A 13506-nucleotide genomic window follows, 5' to 3' on the forward strand; every position below is an offset into this window, starting at 1 on the left:
AGGAGAAAACGGCTGATGAATCTAGGACACTGGTATACCCACTTCAGGGCTCCTGGAAAATTAGAAAATGAAAACAGTAGATACAAGTCATTGTCATTGGAGCATTAAAATGTGCTAATGAGTACTTGGTTCTATAGATGATAGCAGGAATATTACAATTTCATAGAGCCAGGTGGAATACAAAAGGGAAGTACTATACTTATGACATAAATACATGTTATTTTAATATAGGATTTAATTTATCTCTTGTACAAACAACACTAGATGACCTTATAAAGAAAAAAGGTCTGTTGAATAAAAACAAATGTTCAGCCTGACGATTCACAGACCTACCCCTGGGGCAAATAATACATTATATGTTAATAAAAATAATTAATTAAAAAATAAATTAAATAAATGCAAATGTTTAAAAAAAAAGTACCTGATCTCATGGAGCTTACATTTTAACTTTCTCTGGGACAGGAACTATCAACAAGACCTTAAGTATTCCTCATTAGGAATGAATTAAAAGTCTTTAAATACCTGAAGTAGTTCCACTTTGTTTTCTCATTCTCTATTTTTGTTTTGTATGTTTTACTAGACTATGAGCCTTTTTAGTGTTAAAACTGTATCTGTGGGGGGCGCCTGGGTGGCTCAGTGGGTTGAGCCGCTGCCTTCAGCTCAGGTCATGATCCCAAGTCCTGGGTTCGAGCCCCGCATCGGGCTTTCTGCTCAGCGGGGAGCCTGCTTCTTCCTCTCTCTCTGCCTGCCTCTCTGCCTGCTTGTGATTTCTCTCTGTCAAATAAATAAATAAAATCTTTGGGGAAAAAAAAAAAAACTGTATCTGTGGGAGGACAAGATGGGGGGGAAGTAGGAGGAGGCGCCTTTTCTACCTGTATCCTAAAGTGAGCTGATTACCTACCAAAGAACTCCGATCACCCATGAAATCAGCCTGAGATCAGAATTATACACGTCTGGATCTCTACGGGGCAGAAGATGCCAGTGGGCAGGTAAAGCGGAGTGGGAAAGGCGGACTAATATCTGAAGATAAACAAAAGGGGGAGGGAGCCACCAGAGGTGACTGGTTGGAAAGTAATACCCCTAATACCGAGCGAGAGTGCCCCGCATCTGGGGACCAGCATTAACTTGGAGACTGGTTGAAAGCACTCCAAAAGAGCAAAAGATCACGCAGGGGAAATTGTGGGAATCGGAGCGGCTAGGGACAGGGGCTTAAGTCCCCGGTCCCAGGACAGCCTCCCCTGGCGCTGAGCCAGAGAGAGTGTGGCGGAGAAACCAGGTCTTGGTCCCTGAGCCGCAAGCGCGCCGGAGATTGCGTGGGTTCTGGCCCCTGTGAGGGGATGGGAGCCACGCCGGACGGCAGAAGGCGCGAGCCCTGCTACAGAGCCTGAGATGCGTGCGCCCCTCATCCTCCCCTGAGAGAGGTACAAAGGCCCAGCCGGCGCTCTTTGACATGCGCCATTGTTTCACAGCCTAAGACGGACGCCCCAAACTCTCCCCTGAGAGAGGTGCGCAAAGGCCCAGCCTGGTGCTTTTGGACCTGTGCCCCGTTCTCAGAGCCTGAGACGCGCTCGCAACCCACAGCCTCCCTGAAAGAGGTGCGCGCAAGCCGGGAGCTCTTAGACCCAGAAAGACCAGGCACTCCCAGCCCGGGCCAGCAGGAAAATCTCAGTGTGCAATCGCTGCTTGGAACCTCTCTGGCGGTCTGGAGCTGCCCAAACAGCTACAGCAGAAGATCCTGCGTCCCCAGAGACCGCGACTGGGAACCTGCTCTGACAGTGGCCAAGGGGGGATTTATATGGGCTCTGCAACACCCACAGAAGAACAGACTGAGGCTTCTCTCTGAGAGGGAGGTCAGGGTGCAGTTTGCTTTCCTCTAAACCTACAAAAACCATCAAAAGCGGTCAAGGCGAGAGGAAAAAAAAAAAAAAAGGTGAACAAACATAAAAACCTCCAGAGAACAAAAGCCTGAAAAAACCGGTTTCCTCAGAGCCCACCCCCTTGAGGGGGACTGGAGGACTTAACTCAGGGAACATCATTGACTGAAAACCCACATGGCAGGCCCCTCCCCCAGAAAACCAACCAGGAAAGAAAAAAAAAAAACAAAAAACAAGAGAACCACCACCACTACTTCATAGGACAATTTTTATTTTTAATTTTTCCCACTATTCTGGCTCATTTTTTTTAATATAGATAATTTTTTAACCTATTTACCATCACAGCGAGCTGTCCAGAACATCAAATTCCATAATAACCTTCTAACCTGAACTTTTTTTTTTTAAAGATTTTATTTATTTATTTGACAGAGAGAGATAACAAGTAGGCAGAGAGGCAGGCAGAGAGAGAAAGGGGAGGAAGCAGGCTCCCTGCTGAGCAGAGAGCCCGATGCAGGGCTCTATCCCAGGACCCTGGGACCATGACCTGAGCTGAAGGCAGAGGCTTTAACCCACTGAGCCACCCAGGCGCCCTAACCTGAACTTTTTGATACATACACCTGTGTTTTTCTTTTGCATTTCTATTTTTTTATTTTTTTTAAATTTTATCTTAGTTTAGTCTAGTTTATTCCTTTTTTATTTTTATTTTCTAATATTCATATAGAGTTAAACTTCAAAGTAATCCCCTTTCCCCAATCAATACTACCCCTATAGGTAAACCAATTTTTAATCCCCGTTTAGCCTAGGAAAGTTGAGTCCCTTAACAAAGATATCAAGATACATCCAGGAAGAATGAAAACAACCTTCCTCGCCCACACTGAGAATTTATAACCACTCTTTTTCTTTTTCTTTTTCTTCCACCAGTGTTTCTGTGTTTTTGTGTTTGTCCTGATAGTATATAAATCTTACACTTGGGGTTCTTTTCGACAAGGTTCTTCCTTTATTTGCATATATATATTTTTTTCTTTTATTATATACTTTTATCAGTGTTTTTGTTTGTATACCCATAAATCTTACCTTGGAGCCCATTTGGGCTGAACCTTCTCTTTTTTCTTCCTTTTCTTTCCTGTCTCTCTCTCTCTCTTTTTTTCTTTTTCTTTTCTTTTTTCTCTCATTTGGGTGGGGAATCCTAATTGCTCAGAAGCGTTCCAGGGTGCACCTTGACTGCACCATGGTCAATACATCCAGCTACATCCATTCAGCCATCTCTCACCAAAATGACTAGGAGAAGGAATGCCCAACAGAAGAAAAATACAGAGGATGGGCCTTCTGCAACAGAGCTAATGGCTATCAACATAGACAATATGTCGGAAAGAGAATTCAGGCTAACAATTATTCAGGCAATAGCTAGGTTGGAGAAAGCCATGGATGACCAAACGGAATTGATTAGGGCCGAGCTGAAAGCGACCAGACAGGACGTTCACAATGTTAGGGCAGAGCTAAAAGCTACCAGGGCTGAGGTTCACAATGCTCTCAATGAGTTCCAATCTAATCTAAATTCTCTCAAAGCTAGGGTAACTGAGACAGAAGATAGAATTAGTGATCTGGAGGACAAACAGAGAGAAAGGATCAAGAGGAAGCCTGGAACAAACAGCTTAGAAACCATGAAAACAGAATCAGGGAAATAAATGATGCCATGAAATGTTCCAACGTCAGAATTATTGGAATCCCTGAAGGAGAGGAGAAAGAAAGAAGTCTAGAAGATATAGTGGAACAAGTTCTTCATGAAAATTTTCTCAATCTCGCAAATGGAACCAGTGTTCATGTACTAGAGGCCGAATGGTCACCACCCAAGATTATAGATTCCAGAAAAACATCAAGGCATCTGATAGTCAAATTGAGGAATCATAATTGTAGGTATAATCTCTTGAAAGCCGCTAGGACAAAGAGGCTCCTTACTTACAGAGGAAAGCCCATCAGAATAACGTCAGACCTGTCCACAGAGACCTGGCAAGCCAGAAAGGGCTGGCAAGATATATTCAGGGCACTAAATGAGAAGAACATGCAGCCAAGAATACTTTATCCAGCAAGACTAACATTCAAAATGGATGGAGAGATAAAGAGTTTCCAAGACCGGCAAGGCTTAAAAGACTATGCAACCACCAAGCCGACACTGCAGGAAATATTAAGGGGGGGGGGGGTTCTATAAAAGAGGAAGAATCCTAAGAATAGCATTGAACAGAAATATAGAGACAATCTACAGAAAGAAAGACTTCAAAAGTAACACGATGTCAATAAAAACGTATCTATCAATAATCACTCTCAATGTGAATGGCCTAAATGCGCCCATAAAATGGCACAGGGTTGCAGACTGGATAAAACGACAGGACCCATCCATATGTTGTCTACAAGAGACCCATTTTGAACCTAAAGATACACCCAGACTGAAAGTGAAGGGATGGAGAAACATCTTTCATGCCAATGGGCCTCAAAAGAAGGCTGGGGTAGCGATTCTCATATCAGATAAATTAGATTTTAAACTAAAGACTGTAGTCAGAGATACAGAAGGACACTACATAATTCTTAAAGGGACTATCCACCAGGATGATCTAACAATTGTAAATATCTATGCCCCCAATATGGGAGCAGCCAATTACATAAGAAAACTGTTAATCAAGATAAAGAGTCATATTGATATGAATACATTAATAGTAGGAGATCTTAACACGCCTCTCTCAGAAATAGATCATCGAAGCAGAAAATCAATAAAGAAACAAGAGCATTGAATGACACATTGGACCAGATGGACCTCATAGATATATACAGAATATTCCACCCTAAAACAACAGAATACTCATTCTTCTCAAGTGCACATGGAAGCTTCTCAAGAATAGACCACGTACTGGGTCACAAATCAGGACTCAACTGATACCAAAAGACTGAGATTATTCCCTGCATATTCTCAGATCACAATGCTTTGAAACTGGAGCTCAATCACAAGGAAAAGTTCAGAAGGAACTCAAACACCTGGAAGCTAAAGACCACCTTGCTTAAGAATGCTTGGATCAACCAGGAGATCAAAGAAGAACTGAAACAATTCATGGAAACCAATGAGAATGAAGACACTTCGGTCCAAAACCTAATACAGCAAAGGCGGTCCTAAGGGGGAAATACATAGCCATCCAAACCTCACTCAAAAAAATGGAAAAATCCAGAACACAGCAGCTGTCTCTACACCTTAAAGAACTGGAGAATCATCAACAAATCAAACCAACTCCACACATAAGAAGGGAAATAATCAAGATTAGAGCTGAGATCAATGAGGTAGAAACCAGAGATACAGTAGAACGTATCAATGAAACTAGAAGCTGGTTTTTTGAAAGAATCAATAAGATCGATAAACCATTGGCCACACTAATCCAAAAGAAAAGAGAGAAAGCCCAAATTCATAAAATTATGAATGAAAAAGGAGAGATCACAACTAACACCAAGGCAGTAGAAACTATCATCAGAAGTTATTATCAACAGTTATATGCCAATAAGCTAAGCAACCTAGATGAAATGGATGCATTCCTGGAAAACTATAAACTCCCAAAATTGAACCAGGAAGAAATCAACAACCTAAATAGACCGATATCTAGTAACGAGATTGAAGCCAGTGATCAAAAACCTCCCAAAAAACAAGAGCCCAGGACCTGATGGATTCCCTGGGGAATTCTACCAAACTTTCAAAGAAGAAATAACACCTATTCTCCTGAAGCTGTTTCAAAAAATTGAAGCAGAAGGGAAACTTCCAGACTCTTTCTATGAAGCGATCTTACCCTGATCGCCAAACCAGGCAAAGACTCTACCAAAAAGGAGAATTTCAGACCAATATCACTGATGAATATGGATGCTAAGATTCTCAACAAGATCCTAGCAAACAGGATCCAACAGCACATTAAAAAGATTATCCACCATGACCAGGTGGGATTCATTCCTGGGCTACAAGGATGGTTCAACATTCGCAAATCAATCAATGTGATAGAACAAATTAATAAGAAAAGAGAGAAGAACCACATGGTCCTCTCAATTGATGCAGAAAAAGCATTTGACAAAATCCAGCATCCGTTCTTGATTAAAACGCTTCAAAGTATAGGGATAGAGGGAACATTCCTGAACTTCATCAAATCTATCTATGAAAAACCCACAGCAAATATCATCCTCAATGGGAAAAAGCTTGCAGCCTTCCCGTTGAGATCAGGAACATGACAAGGATGCCCACTCTCACCATTCTTGATCAACATAGTATTAGAAGTCCTAGCAACAGCAATCAGACAACAAAGAGAAATAAAAGGTATCCAAATTGTCAAGGAAGAAGTCAAACTCTCTCTCTTCGCAGATGACATGATTCTTTATATGGAAAACCCAAAAGACTCCACCCCCAAACTACTAGAACTCATACAGCAATTCAGTAACGTGGCAGGATACAAAGTCAATGTACAGAAATCAGTGGCTTTCTTATACACTAACAATGAAAATACAGAAAGGGAAATTAGAGAATCGATTCCATTTACTACAGCACCAAGAACCATAAGATACCTGGGAATAAACCTAACCAAAGAGGTAAAGGATCTGTACTCGAGGAACTACAGAACACTCATGAAAGAAATTGAAGAAGACACAAAAAGATGGAAGACCATTCCATGCTCTTGGATCAGAAGAATAAACATTGTTAAGTGTATATACTGCCTAGAGCAATCTATACTTTTAATGCCATTCCAATCAAAATTCCACAGGTATTCTTCAAAGAGCTGGAGCAAATAATCCAAAAATTTGTATGGAACCAGAAGAAACCCCAAATCGCTAAGGAAATGTTGAAAAACAAAAATAAAACTGGGGGCATCATGTTACCTGATTTCAAGCTTTACTACAAAGCTGTGATCACCAAGACAGCATGGTACTGGCATAAAAACAGACACATAGACCACTGGAACAGAGTAGAGAGCCCACATATGGACCCTCAACTCTATGGTCAGTTAATCTTCGACAAAACAGGAAAAAATATACAGTGGAAAAAAGTCTCTTCAACAAATGGTGCTGGGAAAACTGGGCAGCTATATGAAGAAGAATGAAACTCGACCATTCTCTTACACTGTACACAAAGATAAACTCAAAATGGATAAAAGACCTCAACGTGAGACAGGAATCCATCAGAATCCTAGAGGAGAACATAGGCAGTAATCTCTTCGATATCAGCCACAGCAACTTCTTTCAAGATATGTCTCCAAAGGCAAAGGAAACAAAAGCAAAAATAAACTTTTGGGACTTAATCAAAATCAAAAGCTTCTGCACAACAAAGGAAACAGTCAACAAAACAAAGAGGCAACCCACGGAATGGGAGAAGATATTTGCAAATGCAGTACAGACAAAAGATTTATATCCAAGATCTATAAAGAACTCCTCAAACTCAACACACACAAAACAGATAATCATATCAAAAAATGGGCAGAAGATATGAACAGACACTTCTCCAATGAAGACATACAAATGGCTATCAGACACATGAAAAAATGTTCATCATCACTAGCCATCAGGGAGATTCAAATTAAAACCACTTTGAGATATCACCTTACACCACTAAGAATGGCCAAAATTAGCAAGACAGGAAACAACGTGTGTTGGAGGGGATGTGGAGAAAGGGGAACCCTCTTACACTGTTGGTGGGAATGCAAGTTGGTGCAGCCTCTTTGGAGAACAGTGTGGAGATTCCTCAAGAAATTAAAAATAGAACTTCCCTATGACCCTGCAATTGCACTACTGGGTATTTACCCCAAAGATACAGATGTAGTGAAAAGAAGGGCCATCTGTACCCCAATGTTTATAGCAGCAATGGCCACGGTTGCCAAACTGTGGAAAGAACCGAGATGCCCTTCAAAGGACGAATGGATAAGGAAGATGTGGTCCATATACACTATGGAGTATTATGCCTCCATCAGAAAGGATGAATACCCAACTTTTGTAGCAACATGGACAGGACTGGAAGAGATTATGCTGAGTGAAATAAGTCAAGGAGAGAGAGTCAATTATCATATGGTTTCACTTATTTGTGGAACATAACAAATAGCATGGAGGAGATGGGGAGTTAAGAGAAGGGAGTTGGGGGAAATTGGAAGGGGAGGTGAACAATGAGAGACTATGGACTCTGAAAAACGATCTGAAGGGTTGAAGAGGTGGAGAGGTGGGAGGTTGGGGGAACGAGGTGGTGGGTATTAGAGAGGGCACGGACTGCATGGAGCACTGGGTGTTGTACAAAAACAATGAATACTGTTATGTTGAAAATAAATTTTTAAAAAATGATTAAAAAAAAAACCTGTATCTGTGGAGCTAACACAATGCATGGTACACAGCAGACACTTAATATTTGTTAATGAATAAATTAATGACTTCCAAATATGATCTCACCTTTACGTTCCAGGATTGTATCACCATCTGCCTATGAGACAACTCCATTTAATACAGGCCATATTTATCACCAAACCAAATTCATTGCCGTCATTGCCATCCTGCAAACCTGCAAGCCTTTATGGAGTCCCTATTTCTGTCACTGGTGCCACTCTTTTCCTTGAATTATCTTTGAAAAAGCCTAAAATTCTTTTTTTTTTTTTAAAGCTTTTATTTATTTGAGAGAGAGAGAGAGAGTAAGCACGAACTAGGCAGGGAAGGGCAGAGGGAGAGGGAGAAGCAGACCCTCCACTAAGCAGGGAGCCCAATGCAGGGTTTGATCCCAGGGCCCTGAGATCATGACCTGAGCTGAAGGCAGACGCTTAACCAACTGAGCCACCAGGTGTCCCAAAGCCTAAGGCTGCTGCTTCTTCTTCTTTTTTTTTTTTTTAAGATTTTATTTATTTATTTGACAGACAGAGATCACAAGTAGGCAGAGAGGAAGGCAGAGAGAGAGAGAGGCAAAAGCAGGGTCCACGCCAAGCAGAGAGCCCAATGCGGGGCTCAATCCCAGGACCCTGGTATCATGACCTGAGCTGAAGGCAGAGGCTTTAACCCACTGAGCCACCCAGGTGCCCCAAGCCTAAGCTTCTTAACTATTATTTTCTTCAAACTGAGAATACAATCTCTTTAGGAAAAAAAAAATTGCTTTTTCTTTTAATTAAATTGCCTAAAAATGTTTACATCACATCTTTGCAAAGTATGAATTGGACATCTATCAAACTAAATTAATTTAAAATATTCGTGTGGGTACAATTCTTAAAAAACTGCCATATGAAAGTTTCTCTCTGTATTTTATTTTCTAGCATTGTCTCAATCATGGTAGTCTGCTACTGGTACTATTTTAAGGAAAAAGTACCCCAAAATTACTTTATTCTACAATAAGCTTAGGTTTCCCCAAACTAGCAGAATCTATCTTTGTTCATTATTAGGGGTCATTCCAAAATACTTCACACCCTAACATTCCCACTCTCAACTAGTAATAGAACAAAATTCAGGAAGATACAAAGAGGGAGAAGAGTAACTTCTAGAACACAGGAGAAAAGGAGATCATAAGGGAGTTGCCACAGAAACATGCTTGTCTGAACCTACAAAAAATACCTACCATGTATTCAGTCAAAATGTTAGCAGGAAAGAGAAAAAGTCTAACAGATAATCTTTCCTTCTTACTGTTCTCTCAGCTATTGAAACGTAAGATACTGTTTTAAAGCACGTTGGGACCATTGTTCACAGAAAGAAGTAGACTAAGGCTGATGGTTCACAGACCATTTCCCACATCTGGAGGCTGCTAGCCCTGCCCTCAGCCACCACCACCACCATCACCACCCTGTTCCACCCCCACCTCCCTGCCCAGCTTTTAGTAACACACTTACCATCACAACTGGCCTCACTGGGATGTTCTCTTGTGAAGTGCTTGGTGGGGGGTCATTCCACTCTGGAAATTTAATAACATCCTTTTGGCATGTAGGCTTCTTTGGATATGGTTTCAGGGGTGAGGAAGGAGGAAATCTAAAAACCAAGAAAGAAATCTCTATTACTGTAGTCAATGGGAGATACCTATATTTTAACAATAGTTCCCGTTTCTTGTCTCCTTGGGAATTTATATAATAATTCCAAACCTCAGATAATAAATGAGGTCATGCTCAATCAAATTATCACATGTGGCTCACTGTACCCAACATATGAGTTTTTCTAATGTCCATTCATTATCCCTATCAGATAAACATTTATGAAGTAAAACAGGAACCAAACATGTGACACGTTATGAAATAAAGAAATAGAAATATATTCTCTTATCAAATGATTTTCATGATTAAAGATGTTCTTAATAGCTGCTAGGGCAAGCCATTTCTTTCACCCAGCTCAAAATACTTAACCATCTCACAATTCTCCAAAATTTATAAATGTTATATATGCAAAGAGAAATTATGGACAGACTAATCCTCAGTGACACTTGCTGAGAAAGAGTATATTGGCACAAAAATCTTTTAGCCTATTATTCATTTTTACATCTATTTCAAATACAATCTTCTTATCCTTGAATACGGAACACTTCACTATGAGATGGAAGCCTTGATCTTGAAGGAGGTGAGAAGGTGCCCAATGTCCTTCTTCTGCCTTTTGTACCCTTCTCTGCCCTACCTCTCCAAGACATAGGCACCACCACTCCTTGGACTAACACAGAAGCCTAAATACAATCTAATCTTTAAACTATTCTAGACTATACCTGGTAAAGAACAACAGAAGGTAGTTAAATAAACATTTTCCTCAGAGGATCTTTTTCTGTTAGAAAAAGATAGATTGCACTGCCTTGAAAAAGTAACACAAGAACTCTCCTTCTTAATGTTAACATGGAAGCCAATAGGTAGTTTACTTTTTTATTTATTTAAGCCAAAATAAAGGTTTAAAATATTATCCATGATACCCAGAGAAAAAATAATCCAAATAAATGATAATATCTTATTTTTAAAGATTTTTTTTTAATTTTTATTTATTTATTTATTTGACAGAGAGAGATCACAAGCAGGCAGAGAGGCAGGCAGAGAGAGAGGAGGAAGCAGGTTCTCCGCTGAGAAGAAAGCCCGATGCAGGGCTCGATCCCAGGACCCTGAGATCATGACCTGAGCCGAAGGCAGCGGCTTAACCCGCTGAGCCACCCAGGCGCCCCAATAATATCTTATTTTTAAATACATACAGAAATAAAGAATTTTTTAAATGTCTACAGTTTACCAAAAAAGTCTGTATTGAGGTGAATCAGGAGAATCACATATAATAAGGACTATGGAGGAACATTTCAAAAATAGTCACAATAGACTTGAAAAAGGATGGCTAATGAAAAAACGTCCAGTTTCATCTTCTCTAAAAGAATATCCAGTAATTCCACTTTATTTGAAAAGTCAGTGAGAAAAAAAAGAAATCATTAAGTCGAGTTAAAGACAAATAAAATGAAAGACAGATGAAATTTAAGATTTTATTTATTTATTTGACAGAGAGAGATCACAAGTAGGCAGAGAGGCAGGCAGAGAGAGAGAGAGAGAGAGGGAAGCAGGCTCCCTGCTGAGCAGAGAGCCCGATGCGGGACTCGATCCCAGGACTCTGAGATCATGACCTGAGCCGAAGGCAGCGGCTTAACCCACTGAGCCACCCAGGTGCCCAACAGATGAAATTTTTTAATCAGGTTGCCAAGGCAGGTATTTCCAAACAATTCCAAAATACAAATTAAATAAATCACTAAAGCCAGTCAAAGTTACTCTACCTCTTAAGCAAAAGCTGGCTTACAGAAGTCCAATCCTATCTCTGAGAAGCCAATAATTAACAATGGAAGTCCTACTGTCAACCAAAGTACAGCACGCATGCACACACTCGGGTACACACACACACTCTCACATTCACATACGCATATAATGCGTCCAGGGAAATCACAGGTCACCCATCTGTCAGTTCTTTAAAAATTCAACACCATCCCTAACCCAGCCCACCACTGATACCACAGTTAACCCTCCCAACCCCTTCAACTAAAATGTGAAAATCTGACCTGAATTCCAGCCCTAATTCTCTCATGAATAGTCTGCAACAGTGTCTCTAAGTCAAAGTTGGTTCATTTGTCAAATAAAGGGATTACATTGGATGACCTATAAACAGTCTCCTGGGTTCAAAATGTGTTTCTGTATCCCCAACATCCAGAAACAAGTAATTCTTTCCCAAAACCAAAACAGAAGTTCTTATGTGGAGAACTGTGACTGAAGAGATACCAGGGAGCCACGTTCTTCCATCGCCCTAGGAAGAGGAGGTCTCTGTCATAACATGTGCAGTTATCGCTGGCCAGGGTGGGAGCTTTACAGCCGCCCAGCCAGAGATGAAACGTAGAAGAGCTCCCCCTAATGGACTACTTTTACTATGTGCACTAAAAGTTTTCCTGTCATTTTAACACTTTCATCATGTGATCTCAGGCTTCAAAGCCTGTCAGAGCTGATCGCATCCAAACGTCACAATTTTTACTTAGGAAAATGAGGTCCCAAAAGAGGAAAGCAACTTACTAAAAGCCTCACAACTAACTGGCCAAGAGAACAAACCATCTTGCACAAAAGATATGCCAGCCCTTTAATAAGGACATTATAAAAATTTATTGAAAGAAATTAATGAAGCAAATCGATAGAGAGATACATCATGTTGGTAAATAATAAGATTCAATATCCATATTCAATGGTAAAATGTCAACATCACTATTCCTCATGAAGATATATACTTACAAAGAAATTCTAATCAAAATATAAAATTTTCTATGAAATATGATAAACTGATTATAAAATTTACATGGAAATGCAAGAGGCCAAAAACAATCGAGACATTCTTAAAGAAGGAAAATGAAATGAGAACCTTGCCCTACCAGCCATCAAATCTCAGTCAGATAATACAGCAGGGCAGCACTGATGGCACTGACTGCAAATGCTCAGCCTCAGCATTACTGACAATTGGGGCTGGATAATTCTTGTTATGGAGAGCTGTCCTGTGCAGTGCCTCCCTGTTGGCAGCCTCCCTGGCATCCAACCACTGGATGCTAACAGCACATCCTCTCAAGGGTGACCACCAAAAATATTCCCAGATATTGTCCCCTGCAAAATGGCTCCCAGGTGAAAATGATGGACCTAGACAGACAATCTAGAACAAACACACCCATTTCTTCAGAACCCTGATTTATGATAGAAAAGACATTACAGATCAATGAGAAGGTGTGGATTGTTCAATAAGGAGTTCTGGTCCAACTGGTTATCCCTTGGGGAACCGTGAAATTGCATCCCTCCTACAGAGCACACTTCCCCTCCACATACTCCTCTGGAAGGGATCGTGCCACTACCCTTCAATAGCTAGAGTGTGTTTCTCTATTCTTGTGGGTCTGGGTGGGCCTTTTCCAACTGCTTTGGTAACTGGAAGATGGAAGATAGGAGTGAGACTGTGCCAGTTCTAAGTACTAGCCCTTAACCAGCCTGGAACACCCTCTCTGCCTCTGAGAACTCCCACTCTTCCTGCCAAGCTCCCTCTTAGAAACCAGCCACCATGTACAGAAGGCCACACCCCCATGAGCAGCATGCTAAGATGCCTAAGCCACAAAAAGAGGCTGTGGAAGATGATACACTGCATGGAAGGAAACTGA

General features: G+C 40.8%; 1 protein-coding gene across 1 annotated transcript in view; it reads right to left on the reverse strand.

Annotated features, from left to right (window-relative positions):
• Nucleotides 1–13506, reverse strand: part of DEPDC1B (DEP domain containing 1B) — an 87352-nt gene that overhangs the window by 40458 nt on the left and 33388 nt on the right. The window contains exon 3 of the mRNA XM_047731184.1: nt 9728–9863. Within this exon, the coding sequence (XP_047587140.1) occupies nt 9728–9863 (136 nt within the window). The remainder of the gene's footprint in view (nt 1–9727; nt 9864–13506) is intronic.

The sequence above is a fragment of the Lutra lutra genome, chromosome 5 (assembly GCF_902655055.1).
Source record: "Lutra lutra chromosome 5, mLutLut1.2, whole genome shotgun sequence".
Classification (NCBI taxonomy): Eukaryota; Metazoa; Chordata; class Mammalia; order Carnivora; family Mustelidae; genus Lutra; species Lutra lutra.